At 64.1% G+C, this 15,556-nt stretch overlaps 3 protein-coding genes across 6 annotated transcripts; all 3 read right to left on the bottom strand.

Moving 5' to 3' along the window:
• Window positions 1–209: 209 nt before the first annotated feature.
• ZBTB39 (zinc finger and BTB domain containing 39) lies at window positions 210–4,978 on the bottom strand. 2 transcript variants are annotated; one of them, XM_072357982.1, is made up of 2 exons: window positions 4,872–4,978; window positions 210–3,993 (listed from the first exon to the last, which is right to left on the bottom strand). In XM_072357982.1, the coding sequence occupies exon 2, from the start codon at window positions 3,883–3,885 to the stop codon at window positions 1,771–1,773; it is 2,115 nt and encodes a 704-aa protein (XP_072214083.1). In that variant the 5' UTR covers window positions 3,886–3,993; window positions 4,872–4,978; the 3' UTR covers window positions 210–1,770. The 2 variants fall into 2 exon arrangements, with proteins under 2 accessions (XP_072214083.1, XP_072214084.1); XM_072357983.1 differs by having other exon boundaries at window positions 375–3,993; window positions 4,907–4,965.
• A 170-nt stretch (window positions 4,979–5,148) lies between these two features.
• Window positions 5,149–6,832, bottom strand: TAC3 (tachykinin precursor 3). Of its 2 annotated transcripts, XM_072358129.1 has the most exons (5): window positions 6,588–6,832; window positions 5,900–5,990; window positions 5,735–5,831; window positions 5,597–5,626; window positions 5,149–5,471 (listed from the first exon to the last, which is right to left on the bottom strand). In XM_072358129.1, the coding sequence occupies exons 2-5, from the start codon at window positions 5,984–5,986 to the stop codon at window positions 5,284–5,286; spliced, it is 402 nt and encodes a 133-aa protein (XP_072214230.1). In that variant the 5' UTR covers window positions 5,987–5,990; window positions 6,588–6,832; the 3' UTR covers window positions 5,149–5,283. The 2 variants fall into 2 exon arrangements, with proteins under 2 accessions (XP_072214230.1, XP_072214231.1); XM_072358130.1 differs by lacking the exon at window positions 5,597–5,626.
• A 1,483-nt stretch (window positions 6,833–8,315) lies between these two features.
• Window positions 8,316–15,556, bottom strand: MYO1A (myosin IA). 2 transcript variants are annotated; one of them, XM_072357962.1, is made up of 28 exons: window positions 15,434–15,556; window positions 14,875–14,990; window positions 14,666–14,760; window positions 14,482–14,586; window positions 14,317–14,363; window positions 14,143–14,206; window positions 13,930–14,028; window positions 13,733–13,836; window positions 13,501–13,648; window positions 13,292–13,410; window positions 13,113–13,199; window positions 12,965–13,030; window positions 12,777–12,881; window positions 12,490–12,552; window positions 12,167–12,367; window positions 11,761–11,987; window positions 11,473–11,673; window positions 11,285–11,378; window positions 10,982–11,131; window positions 10,799–10,867; window positions 10,480–10,566; window positions 10,154–10,228; window positions 9,923–10,057; window positions 9,705–9,811; window positions 9,491–9,623; window positions 9,232–9,384; window positions 8,717–8,844; window positions 8,316–8,452 (listed from the first exon to the last, which is right to left on the bottom strand). In XM_072357962.1, the coding sequence occupies exons 1-28, from the start codon at window positions 15,554–15,556 to the stop codon at window positions 8,329–8,331; spliced, it is 3,225 nt and encodes a 1,074-aa protein (XP_072214063.1). In that variant the 3' UTR covers window positions 8,316–8,328. The 2 variants fall into 2 exon arrangements, with proteins under 2 accessions (XP_072214063.1, XP_072214064.1); XM_072357963.1 differs by lacking the exon at window positions 10,480–10,566.

The following is a 15,556-nucleotide window of genomic DNA, read 5'->3' as shown; positions in this document are numbered from 1 at the left end:
CTCCTAAAGAATCTCTGTTTAATAAAGGAATGCAGCATGAGAGCTCAATGTTTTCCATTTTTATTATTCTAAATAAAAAACCACACTTTGTGCTGAACAATGGAGTATAAAAGAACCCGATGTACAACGATTTTAGACATCTACGATCTGGGGGGGGGAGGGAGGTGGGGGGCCATGGGGGGCGGGGGGGAGGGAAGTTTACAAAATATACAAAACTTTACAGCAAATAGATAGTAAACACTTAAATATCAGGAGGTCAGTACCTACGATTAACTTAACGAGGAGGTTAGACAGCAACGCGTTCCGCTCTTCTTCCTGCTTCATTCCTTGATGGGGATCCTTCGGGGGGGGGGGGGAAGGGTGATGTGGGGCTACTCTCCCCCCCCCCCCCCAGAACCAGTGCTGTGGGGTGAGCAGAGCAGAGCAGAGCTCACTCACATTGCTTTTCCACATGGAGTAATTAGCAGGGAAGGATCTGACACAGAGACATTGGGGGGGTTGAATGCTCCCCCCTGCCCCAAAGCAGCCAGCAGGGAGGGCTCTGTCCCCATGCACAGTGGGGGAGGGGGGGGAGGGGTGTTGCTCTGCCCCATAACGTTTCAGTGTAAAACTTCTCTTTTTGGTTTATGTGCACAAAAGGCTTTTGCTTCACAGCTTGGCCGGATGTGGGTTGCCAGCGGCTCTGAGGGGGGGGGCCCTCGAGGCCTTGGGGATGAGGTGGTCCCCCCCCAAATCCATCCCAGCAGGGGGTTGTCCTGCAGGGAGCAGCACCACGTGCATCACCACCGGCTCCTTCCACAGCACCGGGATGGGACTGAATTGGGGGGGGGGGGATCTACTGTCAGCAGGACGGCCACAACGGGAGCAAAACAATGGAGTGGTGGGATGGGGGGAGGACGGGGACGCATCCCCGCCGTGCTCCGGTAATGGTGCAGCGTGAGCCGGTACAATTCAGCGCGCTCCAGGGAGGTAGGTCGGCACCACGAGGGTCACCACCCTCATTTTACAGATGAGGAAACTGAGGCAAAGAGGTGAAGTGACTTGCCCAAGGCCACAGCGGAGCGGGGGGGAGCACCCCCACATTCCCAGCTCACGGCACCGGGCAGCTCGATCCGTTCCATAGCAGAAGCTCAACGATCCACGGCGGCTCAAAGGAGCTTCCTGTTTGTGAGGTAGTACAGAGTTAGACCAGAGGGCGGCCCCGATTCGCGCTGCGGTGTCCGGGATGGTTCTTCCTCTCCATCCCTGCCCCACAGTGGGATAATGTAGGAATGGGGAGGTCTCGGTGTCAACACCGACCCCCGAGCTGCACCCAAAGCCACGCCGTGCCTGGAACCATCGGTCCTTCCTTCCTTCCTTTCTGCTTCCCTTCTCCTTCCAGCCCGGCACCGTCCCGCTCCAGCTCTGCCCCTCTCTGCTGAGGTCAGAAAGTCGTAGCAGCATCGGTTTGTGGGTCGGTCCAGTCGGTGGGCAAAGAGATTTCAGAACAAAACCTAGATTCAAAACCTAGTGAGAAATGCTAAGAACACAAAAACTCGGTGGCCTCTAACGGGATCAGAGGTAAGTAAACACGACAGACTTCTCGGGATCAGTGACGCAGCTCACGCGCTGTTGGTTCGCACAGTCTAAATCGGCCCCAGCAAGGCCAAAAAATAAAGAAAGAAAGGAAAAAAGAAAAAAAGGAGGAATCCATCCACGACGCCTGACCGTTAAATAAAAACCAACGACGCTTTTCCACAGCTCCTCCCGGCCCTGCCCTGCCTCACCCCATCAGCTGTCCGCGTTCTTCTCCGCATCTTTGGAATGGATAATGTACATGAAAGTCTGCTCGATGGTGAAGTCGGGGGGCAGGCTGCCCTTGTGCACCCCGATGTGCTTGCTCATCAGGTTGAGCGTGGAGCTGTAGTGGCCGCAGACGGTGCAGCGGTACATCAGGGCCCCCGAGTGCGTCCTCAGGTGGCACTTGATGGTGGAACGGCCGCGGAAGAACTTGTGGCACACTTTGCACTGGTACGGCTTCTCCCCGGTGTGGATGCGCCGGTGGTAGTTGAACTCACTGGTGTGAGCGAAGCGCTTCCCGCACACCTTGCAGCTGTATTTGCTGTTGCCCGGCTGGTTCTGCAGCGCCAGCTCCTCGCTCAAGAACTCCTCGGGCAGTTTCCTCTTTTGCAAGCTCTGCGGCTGCAGCCGCTCGCCAAAGCCGGGCCGCGCATCCACGCCGCTGCTGCACTTGTGCTGGCTGACGTGGTAGCGATACGCCGCCTCCAGCTTGAAGCTCTGCCCGCAGAAGTGGCAGCGGAACAAGGCCTCCTCGGCGCTCTGGTGCATGGCCAGGTGCTTCTCCAGCAGCTGCCGGTCCACGAAGCTGCTGGCGCACACGGAGCAGGAGAAGACGGCGATGCCCAGGTGTGCCAAGGCATGCCACAGCAGGCTGCACAGGCTCAGGTGCCGCTGGTCGCACACGCCGCACGTTTGGCTCTTCAGGTTGACGTGGTCCAGCAGGTGGTTCCGGACGGTGTGGAAATCTTTGGCCAAAGGTTTCCCGCATGCAGCACAAGCCAAATCTGCACCGGACCCCGCAGCGAAGGCGCCCACCTTGCCGGGCAGGGGGTCGCTGGGGTGCACAACCACGTTGTTATCAAAGACCCCATCCCTGCGGTGCAGCGTGAGCTGCCACTGCGTGAAGAACTTGGTCTCACACATGTCGCAGGAGAAGAGGAAGATGCCGATGTGGGACAGCACGTGGGTCACCCTGGAGTTGCGGTCCTGGAAGTGTGTTTCGCACACCTTGCAGTTCCCGGTGAGGAGGTCCACGTGGTCGCGGGCGTGCTGTCGGATCAGCTGGATGTTGGGCTCCAGCACCTTCTTGCAGACCTGGCAGGGCATGGCTCTGCTGTCGCGCCCGTCGCTCTCGAAGGCCAGCTCCTCCTCGCTGTCATCGCTCAGCTCGATCACCTCTTCCGACGGCCCCAGCTCCTCGCTGGCGTCCTCGAAGTGCAGCTCTTCCTCTCCCAGCTCCTCCAGCTGCAGCTCATCCATCGGCACGAAGCCCGGCTCCTTGCAGTGCTCGCTGTTGCTGGGACACGAGTTGCTCCCCGTGGAGATGTCCAGGGATGAATCGGCCGTGAAGAACCCACCTTTGCCGTAGTCACCGTTGCTCTGCACCTTGTACTGCTGGCAGGACCCCGCGGCGCTCTGCATGATGCTCCCACCTCCCAACCCGGGCTGTGCCGCTGTGACAGCACCGGGACCAAACGGCCCCGGCTCTGCATCCTTGGGGGGCAATGGGGGCTGCAGCAGGGGCACAGCCTGGCCGCCGTCGCTCCTCTCCTCCTCCTTGTAGCTGCCCACTCCGTCCCCATGCAGCACGTAGCCACGCTCCGCATTGAAGTGCTCCACGCTCCCCCGGGCATCCCCCAGTGCCGGGCTTTGCTCCGAGGCAGCACCCAGAGCAGCAGGCCGGGCGTCCCCTGCGGTCAGGGGGGGCTGTTTGGGGATGGCCGTGCTCTCCAGGTCGGGGAAGGTGGAGTGACAAGCACGCAGCAGGTCCTCCATGCCCAGCCGTTCAGCCACCTCGTAGATAACGCCCACGTTGATGAGGTCGGTGAAGAGCTCCGAGGTGTACACGAAGCTGAGGATCTTCTCGAAGTTGGCCGGGGTGATGAAGTCCACCACGTAGGTACGTGCCGCATCCAGCCCCGTGTTCAGGAAGAGGTTCTGGAAGTATCCAGCAGCGCAGGCCAGCACGGCTTTGTGCGCGGCGAAGGAGCGTGAGCCCACCAGGATGGTGACGTCGCACATGGTCTCGGAGAGGCGGCACTTGTTGAGCTCCTTCAGCAGGTTGTTGGGGTGGTTGGTGCTGTGCAGTTTGATCCTCATGCCCATCTTAGCAGCTGGGGGGGCCTCTCCTGCTCAGCTGCTCCTTCACGCCCTCATCAGCTGCGGGGGCAGCAGGTGCTGCCCGGCATCCAGCGAGTGGCAGGGCAAGGGGCTCTGGGGGGGGGGAAACGTGAAGACAAGTTAAAACCTCGATGAGGAGACATCGCTGCAACGCTCCACCCGTGGGGCAGCCCCAGGCACGGCTCTCAGATGGAGCCGGGGCAGAGCAAGGAGGCACAGTGCCGCCCTGCAGATGCCCTCGCTGCTCATCTTGGGGCCGAGGTCGGTTCTGCAGCCACCCCAGGAGTGCCTCGATCTGGATCAGGACCCATCCGTGCCCACCCCCCCTGCAGCCCCCATTCCATCTGCCTGGGCAGGATGCAGCCCCGACTCCCAGCCTGGGGGGCTGCACAGCGCAGTGCTGAGGCGCAGCCTGCAGCCCCCCCGCCCCCAGCCCCACTGCTTCCAGCCCCACTTCCCACCCCCATCCCTCGGCTCCCTATCAGCCTCCCCAGCCCACCCGCGGCCCCCCCCTCCTTGGGGGGCTCAATGGAAGCCACGCAGCCCCCTCCCAAACTCCGTCCCGCAGTGAAAGTTGCGCCGAGGCCGCTCCGTGCAGGTTCCTTCCGAGGAAACGTGCCCGGGGCCGCCGGTTTGGATGGAGGGGGGAGGTGGGGGGGGGAGCGCGGGCCGAAGGATGCTCGTGGGGGCGGCCCCAACCCCCCACCCCCTTCCCTCGGTCCGCGCCCCCCCCTCCTCCCGCGGGTCTGGCGGCGGGGTCCGCATCCCGCGCTCAGGAACGGGTCGCCCCCCCCGCATCAAACCGCGGCTCTGCGGGGGGAGAGAGGGGGGGGGGGGTCGCTCCCAGCGCGCCCCGACGGCCCCGGGACGTGCGAACGGCCGCGCCGCAGCGATCCCCGCGGGGTCGGGGCCGGGGGGGGCCCGTGGGGGGTCGCGGCCGTCGGTCCCGTCCCGCAGCGGCCGCTCCTTACCCGCCCGGCGCCCCGCACCATCCCCGCTCGCTCACACAAAGGCACCGCCCCGCCCTCCGCCCTCCGCCCGCCGCTCCGAGCGCCCGCGCCCGCCGCCACCGGAGCCGCCTTCCGCCGCCCGCCCGCTCCGACGGGGCCACAGCGCCGCAGCGGCCCGGAGGGGAACTGCGGGGGGGAAGGCGGGGCGGGCCGGGTCGCGATACGGGGAGGGTCGCGATAAGCAGCGCGCTCCTCCCCTCACCTCCCCCCCCCCCCCCCCCACCCCGGCGCAGACACAACGGAGTCGGGCTCGGTTCGGGGCTGTCGGTGCTGTTTGCGGGCGGTGCGCGTACAGCTCGGTTCGGACACGCGCGTTCCCGGGGCTCCTCGCGACGGTTCCGTTGCGTCCCGTCCGCCCCGTCCAGGCCGCTCCTCACGACGCGGGGCGGGGGGGGCCGGCAGCACGAGGGCCGTCCGGGGGGGGTCCTGGGGAGCAGCGGGCGGAGGGGCCGCGCTCAGCGTGTCCCGTCCCGGTTGCGCCCCCGCCGCCCCCCGCCGCCGCCTTTTCGGGTTCGGCCGCTCGTTTCCCCATGAGCCCCACGAAGAAGTCGTGCATATCCCCTGCGGAAAGAACGACGTCAGCGCCCGCCCGGCCCGGCCCGGCCCCCTCCGCGCTGTGCTCTCCTCGGGGCCCCGCCTCGGTGCCGCTGCGGGGCCGGGCGCGGTGCGGGGCGGGCGGCACTTACGCTTCTGAGGAGGCGCGGGCACCGGGGGACCTGCGGGAGACAGAAGCGGGCGCTGAGCGCTGCCGTCGGGGCGCGCACGGGGATTGCGAGAGACACCCCCCCCCAAAACGCCGCCCGGCCGCCCCGCCCCGCTCTCACCGTTCTCCTCCTCCCGCAGCAGCTGCAGAAGAGTAGCGACGGCGACCCCCGGGCTGCCCCGCGCTCTCCAGGGCAGCGGCTCCGGGCCGGGACCCCTCTGCGGGAAGCGGAGCGGTGAGCGGAGCCGCGCGATGCCACCCCCGAGCCCCGACGGTGCGGACGTACCTGGGAGCGCGGCGCGGAGCCCGGCGGGGCGGAGAGGGAGAGCGGCAGCGTCAGGGCGAGCACGGCGAGCAGCGCGAGGCTCCGCATCGTCCTACGGAGGATTGCGGGTCGGGGGGGGGTTGGGGGCAGCGTCGGTACCGGATCCGGATCAGAACTTGGGCGGGGGGCGGCGTTAGGGAGCGAATCCCCCCTAGGAGGCGGGGGAGGGCACGGGGGAAGCCTGGGGGGACGTCTGATGGGGGACGTTATTGGGGATGTGTTATGGGGGACTCGTTATAGGGGGTGTGCTAAGGGGGGATGTGTTCCCAGGGATGCTCTATGGGGATGTGCTGCAGTGGGGATGCAGGGGGGGGGGACGTGGCTCTGCTTCTGAGCTGGGAGACCCTCAGCAGCTGACAGTGCCCGGTTTGTGCCATGCAGGGGTGTGAAAATGTGCACGAGATCGAGCACGGACATGCACAGACCACAAATGGGTTCGCCCTGCACACTCACAGCCCACGATCACCAACACACGCACAGCTGCACACACACTGATGCACCCACAGCCCTCCCCACGTCCCAGCAGAGCCTTCAGCCCTCCATGCCCCCATCCCTGATCCCCCCCCCAGCCCGTGTAGGTGATGAGAAGAAGCATCAGCCGCTCCAGAGGCCTCACGATAACTGGTGGGGGGGTGCAGGGATACAATACCTGGTGCAGGGACCTGCTGAAGGGTGCAGGGATGCGGTGCAGGGATGCGGTGCAGGGATGCGGTGCAGGGATGCGGTGCAGGGATGCAGTGCAGGCTGCTCAGCGCCGGCTGTGACCTGGCTGGTGGCTGCACCGATGGAGATGAAACCCCGCCGCTGCTGCAGGGTTAAATAAGGGGCTCCGCGTGGTGGGCGAGAGGAGAGCTGCCAATGGGGGCTGCGGGGGGTGGCACCCCCCACCCCATAACTTCACGCCCACGAGGGCGCCGTGACACCGCCAGGCTCCGCAGCACGCGGCCCACGCAGGCACAGTGGGGTTGGGATGGCACGCGGACACCACTGAGCCTTGTGCATTAGGGGGGGGGGGGGATGCACGTCTGGTGGTGCCACGGCCTCGTGGTGTGTGTGTGTGTATGTGCAGTGTGAGCTGCCTGCTGGTCACGTCTGCTATGCAGGAGGGCTGTGGGGGGGGGTGTCTGTGGTGCTGCGGGATTCAGCTGAGCTCATGTGTGTGTGTATGGGATGCACACCCCAATGGGATGCATGCACCCACCCACCCACCCGTGCACAAACAAGGTGCCTCCTGCCCCATCCCAGCCCTGCACAGCCCACCCGGAGCACTCTGAACGTGTCCCCTCCATCCCCCTGTGTGTGACCCCAGGCCCAGAGTTGGGCTCAGCCCCCTCTGAAGGCCCCCATCCCTGCCCCACAGACCGGGGGTCTATAGGTGGGGGGAGCCCAGCAGCAGCCTTACACCGGGGTGAGTTGCAGAGCCCACGGGATGGCAGCAGGAGTGCAGCTGCTCACGTGGCAGAGCCGCCCGGGGCAGGGCAGCATCTGCAAAGCCGGGGATGTTAATTAAATCGGAGCCTGGCCAGAACCGGCCTAATTAATTAATAACACCTACTTGTGTGGTGCGGGGCGCGAAGCAGCCGAGAAGCACAACGGTGCCCCGGGGCTTGTTTATGGCGCTGCCCCTCTCCATGTATGGGCGGTGGGTCCCCGTGCTGGGAGGTGATGCAGCCCCGGAGGGGGGTGAGGGCGTAGGGAGGGAGGGAGGGAGGGAGGGGGGGGGGGTGAGCCCGAGGTGTCCCTGCACACACACACACGTGCCCCCCCCACGTGCATGGACACGGCCCCACCTGGGAGCTGCTGTCAGCTCTGATAGAGAATGAGGGTGATGGGTGGGGATGGGGGAGATCCCGATCCCAGAGCCTGATGTGTGCAGGGGAGAATAAAGGGGGGGGGAGATGGGGGCTGCGTGGGGACCCCCAGGTCTGGAGCTGCAGCTGTGGCCATGGGGGTTCCTTTGGGTGGTGTGGGGCTCTGCATTGAGCTGGGAGCTGCAGGGGGAGGGTCCTGCGGTGGGGGGGGTGGAGGAATGGGGGACGGCAGAGCCATCTAAGCAGAAATTGCTCCTCGGCTGCAGGCTCTGCTTGCTCACTTCATGAGCAAAGTGGCCGCAATTTGGGCCCTTTCCAATCACCGAGAGCTGCTGCCTGCAATCAGGCGGCAGGGAAAGCACCGGAGGGGGGGGGAGATGTGAGTGGTGGGAGGATGTGAGTGGGGGACTGTGCTGAGCTCTGTGCCACATCCCAGCCCTGCTATGCAATGGGGAGGGGGGGGGGGGGCACCTGTGACAGCCCCCAAGTACAGCAGAACACGTTTAATGGGATGACAGTGGAGGGGGGGGGGGGTCGTCCCACTGATCCCCCCCTCCTTCTATCCACCCCCCCCTTGGCTCAGTGCACCAGGATCTCCATCTTGTGGCTGCCTTTCTTCTTGCAGACCGGGACGTCGCTGCGGCCTTTGGCTGATTCCACCACCGTGACGGCAACGTCGCCTTTCGGGAACCGCGTGGAGAACCTGCAGGGGGAAAATAGGGTGGGAAGGGGGGGGGGCACGCCCGGCCACGCCCCCTCCTGCTGCCCAATGAGCTGCCGCCAATTTGTCCCCGCCTCTTTGCCACACCCTCACGCTGCCCAATCAGCAGCCTGGTTTCGCCCTGCCCGTCCAGCCACACCCTGAGCTGTGGCCACGCCCCCTTTAAACGGACACGCCCACTTCCGGATACGCCCATTTAGACCACGCCCTCCCACCCCCCAGGCCACGCCCCCCCTCCCCGCATACTGGTCGGCGATGCTGAGCGGCAGCGCCTGCGCGGTGGCGTCCAGCAGGGTCTGATGCAGGCGGGTCACGAGCTCGATGAGGTGGGGGCTCACCAGCAGGAGGTCGCCTTTACCCCCAGCAGTGGATGTCTGTGGGGCGGGGGGGCAGTTCGGAGGTGAAGGGGGGGGTGTTTGGATGTAGGGGAGGGGTTAGGGTTAGGGGTTAGGGTTAGGGGTAGGGTTAGGGGTTAGGGTTAGGGGTTAGGGTTAGGGGTTGGGGTTAGGGGTTAGGGTTAGAGTTAGGGGTTAGGGTTAGGGTTAGGGGTTAGGGTTAGGGTTAGGGGTTAGGGTTAGGGGTTAGGGTTAGGGGTTAGGGTTAGGGTTAGGGGTTGGGGTTAGGGGTTGGGGTTAGGGGTTAGGGTTAGGGGTTGGGGTTAGGGGTTAGGGTTAGGGGTAGGGGTTAGGGGTAGGGGTTAGGGGTTAGGCTCAGCCCCGCTGCCCTCTCACCCCCCCCTGAACTCCACGTGGCCCCGTTACCTCCTTGAGGTGCAGCGCCAGCAGCCCGTCCGAGAAGCGGCTGACGGAGGCTCCGCAGATGTCGCTGAGGCTCAGCACCATTTTGGGCTGTGCTGCTTTGGGGTCGGCCAGCACCAGGTGCTCCGTGGTGAGCAGCAGCAGCCGCGGCACCGTCTGGGGGTTGGGGGGGGGAGGGGGAGGTGAGAGCAGCCCTGCACCCCCCGCCCCCTCCAACCTGTCCCCCCCCCCTCCAACCCGCCCCCTCGGGGATGGGACTCACCTTCCCATTGGCTCTGTTCACCTTCTGCACCGCCTCGGCCATCACCAACTTATCTTTGGCCACCGCCTGCAGCTTTTGGTACTTGCGGTTCTGGGTCAGGCCCAGATATTCACCACGGAAGGGCTGTTTCAGGCTGCGGGTTAAAGGGGGGGAGATCAGCTGAGACCCCCATGTTCCATCACCCCCCCTGCCCCAAACCGTGTTGTGGCCGCACCTCTGGGCATACAGCGCCTTCTTGTCCTTGAACAGCTCGCTGGCACACAGCTTGGCCTGCAGCATGGCACGCTGCTGCGGGGTCAGCTGCTCCCGGTACTTCTTGCACTGCACAGATGGGGGTGTGTGTGTGTGTGGGGGGGGGGGAACAGGGTGATGCAGTGCCTGCAAACCCCCCCGTTGCCATGAGGATGAAGGGACCCCAACCCCAGCCCCCACCTTCCAGCGGTAGAAGATGCCCTTCAGCTCCTGGTTGGCATCAGACAGGAACTTATAGGGTGCGGGGGGCCAGGTCCGATCCAGCACCGCCATCGGGGGGAGGTTCTTCTTCAGCCCTATGAGGTATTTCTGCACCTGGGGATGGGGGAGAGGAAAGACAAATGGTAAAGGGGGGGGTCCCTGGGCACAGCCCTGGGGGGGCAGGAAGGCATTGATCCCATTGGAGCTCACCATCCGCCGGTAGATGAAGTTGGACAGCCGCGTGCGGGCATCAGAGCGGAAATAGCGGCGGTACATCCTGCGGGTCTGGGGGCAACGATGGGATGTCAATGGGACCCCATGGCAGGAGGGACCCCCTCCCACCGTGATCCCCATTGGATGTGTCGTGTCCCCCCCCCCCCCCTCCTCCTCCTCCTCCCCACATCCTCCCCATACAGCCCTGCCCCGACAGGGTGGGCAGAGCCAGGGCGGACAGACAGACAGCCCCGGATGCAGCAGGACAGCAGGACAGAGGAGCTCAGGGGTGCACGGCCCCGCAGTGGGGCTCTCCCCGTTACCTGATACCCTTTCCAGTACGCAGCAATGGTGCTGGCGGCAAAATGACGGCGGCGCTGAACCTTCAGCTCCCGAAGGAGCCGACGGGACTGCAGAGGGAAAGCCAGAACAACCCAAAGAGCCCAAAGGAGGAGAGGGAAACACCAACACACATAGCGAGCGGGAGGGAGAGAAAGGGAGAAAGGCAGGAGGAGAGATAGAAGGAGATGGGGTGAGACGGTCCTGGGGGGGAGCAGGACCCCCCCCCCCCCAGCCCCCCAACCCCACAGCATCACTGCCCCAGAGTGTGGCCCCACACGCCCCATGGTGCACAGTGCTCACCTTCCAGCCCCGTGCGTACGCCTGCAGCAGCAGCACCGAGCGCTTCATCTGCTTGTACCTGTTCCTTTGCTGCGGAGGGAGCAAGGGGGGGTCACACCCAAGGACCCCCCTACACCCCCCCAACCCATGGGGTGAATGGGGAAGGGCTCAGCACATCCAGGACCCAGCCCCCCCCCAACTCACGGCGTGGCCACGGAACCACGCAGAGATGAGGATTTGGCTCTTGCGCATCAGCTGATAATCCTTCCGGCAGCGCCAACCGCGGAACATCTTCTGGATGAGGGTGACCAACTCGGCCACGCGCAGCTGGCGCCGCTTCTCCAGGTCAAAGAGCTGCGGATGGGGCAGCACTGAGGGCTGTGCTACCACTTGGGGACCCCCAAGAGGATGGGAGGGCTCAGAGCAGGGACTGGGGGATGCTCAGAGCCGGGTTCACCCCACGCTCCCCACCCTCCCTGCAGCCCGGATCCCCAGCCCCACACTCACAGTTCGTGGCGATCGGATGAAGATTTTGGTGTGGCCATAAGCCAACTCCTCGGGGGGGAACTTCAGCTCTGCCAGCAGCACCTCAGTGCCCTCCCTGCAGCACGTGGGGCTGCTCAGACCCTGCGCCCCACAGCCATGGGGCCGCGGGATGTGCCACCACCCGACACCCCCCCTCCCCATATCCTGACCTGTCACTGCCCACCCAATGGGGCCAGGTCCTTTTGCTCAGCATCTTGTAGCGCTTCAGGAAGGGCTGGTAGAGCTGACGGAAGGCGTAGCCTGCGCGCCGTACCCTCACATTCTCCATCAGCCCCAGGTAACGCACCTGAGCCAGCACCAGATCCGGAGTGAAGAGCATCGCTTTCTTGGTGTCGTTGGGTTTGATGCACCTGGGGAGGGAATGGTGGGCATGGGGGGGTCCCACTGTGTGCCTCATACACGTGGTCCCCCCTCATACCTGTGGTCCCCCCTCATACCTGATGTAGTTGGGGTTCTTGGAGTAAAGGTTCTTCATCAGCGTCGCTATGGATGCTTTGAACTGAGAGCCGGTGGTGGGGGGCAGTTTGAGGGAGGGTCTCTGGGGGTCTCCCTCGGGGAAGAGGGAACGCAATAGAGAGTGCCGGGCTGCCCACATGGCCTGGGACAGGTCACGGAACAGCAGGTCGTTGTTCTTCTCAATGAAGCCCGTCACGTTGTAGGTCACCTGGGGATGGAAGCAGGGTCAGCATATGGCCCAGCCCCATGGCAAGGCCGGGATGAGGGCTGGGTCAGGGTCAGTGGGGTGGGAGCATGACCAGCGTTTGGCCCAGCCCCATGGCAAGGCTGGGATGAGGGCTGGGTGCCCTGCTTGTCCCCAGGGATGGGGCTGTGGGTGCCCTGCACCTTCCCAGCGTAGTGGTGGATGCGGAAGCAGCGCAGCGGCAGGCTGAGGTCGGTGACGTGTTTGGCGTTCAGCGTCTCTTTGCTCTCGTAGCGTTTGTGGGAGGCGAAGATCTGGTTCAGTTTGGTGATGAAGGTGTCCTCGTTCGCGGTGCCGGGCCGCAGGCATTCCTCATCCAGCATAGCCAGGATCCCAACCTTGCTCTGTGCCATGGGGGGGGGGACAGCATCACCCCCAGCCCACCCCAAAATGCCCTTGAAAAGAGCATCGGCCCCATTGAGCCACTTCAGGACATGGAGACCCCCCGGTGGGGGCGGGAGCTCACGTTCTCGATGAGGTCGCAGATGATGCTGTTGTCAAAAAACTCCACCGGGGTCCATTGGATGCCCTGGGAGCGGGAGGGGCGTCACGCACAAATCCTGCCCCACGGGCACCCCCTGTCGGTGTGGGGCAGGAAGCGGACGTCCGGGATCCCGAATCCCTCCCCGCCTTCCTGCCATTGAGTTGCTCTCCCGGTGGGGGGCGGTGAGGAAGGGACGCGCTATGGGGCCCGTCTGCGGCGCTTCCCCGTCCCACTGAGGAGCCTCATCATCCCTTTGGGGTCAGCTTTACCTCTCGGACGTATTCCTCCTGTTCCTCCTTCAGAGTCATCAGGATGAAGATCTGCTGCAGCTTCTCGTTGCAGTAGTTGATGATGAACTGCTCGAAGCCATTGTCCTATAAGCCATCCAGATAGCAGCTCTGAGTCCAAAAGCCCCCCCTGCAGCCCCCAACCCCCCACCCCTCCTGCTGCCCCTCACCTGGAAGATCTCGAAGCCGTAGATATCCAGGACTCCCATCACCTTCCTCTGCATGCCTGGCTTCACCTGGGGCACAGAGAGGCTGAGCCACAGCCGTACTAAAGGGGGAGGGGTCTGCACACGGCTGGGGGGTCACCTGGGGGCTCACCTGGATGCTGGTGTTGATGCGGTTCACCAGCCAGTCGAACAGGCGGCTGTAAATGTTCTTGGCCAGAGCATCGCGGCCATAATAGCCCTGGGGAAAGGGGAGGGGGCTCATAGGGGGTCCCGGGGTGTGAGCCCACACTGTGTAGAGGGGGATGGGGGGGAAGGGAGATCCCTGCTCACCTGGGAGACACTGAGTGCGGTCAGCACGCTCTCATCCCGCACCTTCACCGTGCGTGAGCACAGCGCCTGCTCCAGAGTGTTGGGGTCCAGCCCGATCAGCTGGCTGATCTCCTGCAGCTCTATGCGGGACAAAGCAATGCTGGGGCTGTGCCAGGGGTCATAGAGGGGGGGTCCCATCCCATCCTTCCCCCCTCCCCCCCCCAGCGTACCCCGTGGCTCAGCAATGCTGGATGCCTCCATCCCGCTGGCCTGGAAGCAGCTGCTCAGCTTCACGTTGCCCAGTTTGAGCACCACGGCCGTCACCTCCAGCAGCGCCGTCACCTCGGCGGGCGTGAAGCCGATGATCGCCATTGCATCCTATGGGGGGGGGGGATAGGGGGGAGGTGGGGGCAGCCATGGGGTGTTTGGGGGGGGGGGAGATGGGGGGTTGTGCCCCCGTACCTGCATGGCACGGAAGTTGGCTGCATCATCCATGCCGGGCAGCACTGACTTCTCATGGTTCAGGTAACTGTAATGGCTGCAGTCTGGGCGCAGCTTCAGCTGTTCTGGGGTAGGGGGGAAAATGGGGGGGGTGAGAATCAGTCACAGCCCCCAGATATGGCACCCAACCCCCCCAATAGCTCCATGCTGGGACGTACGGAGCAGCTGCGCTGAGCCCCCTGCAAGCAGCTGGTAGAAGATGTGGAAGTTCCTCTCTCCCTTCACGTGGCGAACGATGCGGGATTTCTCCAGCAGATCTGCCAAGGTTGGGGGGGGGGCAAAGGGGGGATGGGGGGGGGGGTGTATGAGTGTAATTCAACACGGGAGGGGGGCTGAGACTTGTTGTGGGGGGGGGTAGGAGCAGCACTGACAGTTACTGATGACCCCTCCCAGGGGATCTCCCTTGAAGTCGAACTCCACGTCCATGTATTTGCCCTGAGGGATGGGGATGGGGTGAGTGGGCACAAGGGGGGGGGGACCCCTCTCCCACACCCCCCCCATCCCACCCCCCCATCCCACACCAACCCCCCTCCCCTCTCACTCACGAATCGGGAGGAGTTGTCATTGCGGATGGTCTTGGCATTGCCAAAGGCTGTGAAGGAGGAGGAGGAAGATGTGGGTTATGCAGCACAGGGTGGTGCAATTTGGGAAGGGGGGGCGGGGGGGGAGGAAGGGGGTGATGAGTCCTGGGGTGTATGTGGGGCACTCACCCTCCAGCACAGGGTTGGATTGCAGCAGCTGCTCCTTCACTTTGTCCACCTCCTCCCCTTTGCTGCTCACAGCTGCCACGTAGGACATCACCAGCTTGCTGGCCTCTGCAATGAGGCAATGGGGGTGTCAGTGCTGGGACTGCAGACCCCCCCCCCCCATCCTGCAGCCCCCAGCCCACCCTACCTGTCTTGCCAGCTCCGCTTTCACCAGTGATGAGGATACATTGGTCCCGGTCCCGATCCCGCAGTGAGCAATAAGCATCATCAGCAATGGCGTAGCTGTGGGTAAGTGGGACTCAGAAAGGGGCTGGGGGGGGTTCTGGGTGCTGGAAGGGGGGGACAGAAATAAGGAGCCTTGGTAGGAATGAGGGTTAAGAGCATCTCCGTGCTCACATGTGGGGTTTCACAGCAAAGAAGTTGCAGTTGCGATATTCCTCCACCTTCTCGGGGGTGTAGATGGGCAGCGGTTTGTAGGGGTTCACTGAGATCACCACCTCCCCAATGTACGTCTGTGGGTGAGCAGCGGTGTGTGTGCAGGGCCAGGACAGAGCACTGTGCTCCCACCCCATCCCAGACCCCACATCCTCCCCTCATCCCCATCCCAGACCCCACATCCATCCCTCATCCCCATCCCAGACCCCGTATCCATCCCTCATCCCCATCCCATACCCCACATTCACCCCTCATCCCCATCCCAGACCCCATCCCCATCCCTCCACCTCAACCCAGACCCTATACCGCATCTTTGCCCCCTATCCCACACCCCATATACACCTCTGTTCCCCATTCCAAACCCCATATCCATCCCTCTCCCCATCTCAGACCCTGTATCCACCCTTCTCCCCATCCTTGACCCCATATCCCATATTTGCTCCCCATCCCAGACCCCGTACCCACCCCCTGCCCCCCCCCCATCCCTGCTCCCCCCCCATCCCCGCATCCCGCTGCCCACGTAGATCTCCTCGCGGCTGAATCGCTCCTGCAGGGTTCGGAGCAGGGACTCCTCGCTCAGAGGGTCCAGCATCACCAGATCCCCGACGGCCGCAGCATCCAGCAGAGACGTGGTGGCTTCCAT

The sequence above is a fragment of the Excalfactoria chinensis genome, chromosome 28 (assembly GCF_039878825.1).
Source record: "Excalfactoria chinensis isolate bCotChi1 chromosome 28, bCotChi1.hap2, whole genome shotgun sequence".
Lineage (NCBI taxonomy): Eukaryota > Metazoa > Chordata > Aves > Galliformes > Phasianidae > Excalfactoria > Excalfactoria chinensis.
This window is presented reverse-complemented; position numbering and strand designations above follow the sequence as displayed.

What these genes read in the sequence shown, in the direction of transcription:
- ZBTB39 (XM_072357982.1), bottom strand. Translation starts at nt 3,885, where the DNA reads ATGGGCATGAGGATCAAACTGCACAGCACCAACCACCCCAACAACCTG.
- TAC3 (XM_072358129.1), bottom strand. Translation starts at nt 5,986, where the DNA reads ATGCGGAGCCTCGCGCTGCTCGCCGTGCTCGCCCTGACGCTGCCGCTC. An exon ending in GCTCCGCGCCGCGCTCCCAG is followed by an intron (nt 5,832 to 5,899) that starts GTACGTCCGCAC and finishes CGCTTCCCGCAG; the next exon opens with AGGGGTCCCGGCCCGGAGCC. An exon ending in GCCCGCGCCTCCTCAGAAGC is followed by an intron (nt 5,472 to 5,596) that starts GTAAGTGCCGCC and finishes TTCTTTCCGCAG; the next exon opens with GGGATATGCACGACTTCTTC.
- MYO1A (XM_072357962.1), bottom strand. Translation starts at nt 15,556, where the DNA reads ATGGAAGCCACCACGTCTCTGCTGGATGCTGCGGCCGTCGGGGATCTG. An exon ending in GCATCTTCTACCGCTGGAAG is followed by an intron (nt 9,812 to 9,922) that starts GTGGGGGCTGGG and finishes CCATCTGTGCAG; the next exon opens with TGCAAGAAGTACCGGGAGCA. An exon ending in CCGCTCAGCATCGCCGACCA is followed by an intron (nt 8,453 to 8,716) that starts GTATGCGGGGAG and finishes TTCCCCCTGCAG; the next exon opens with GTTCTCCACGCGGTTCCCGA.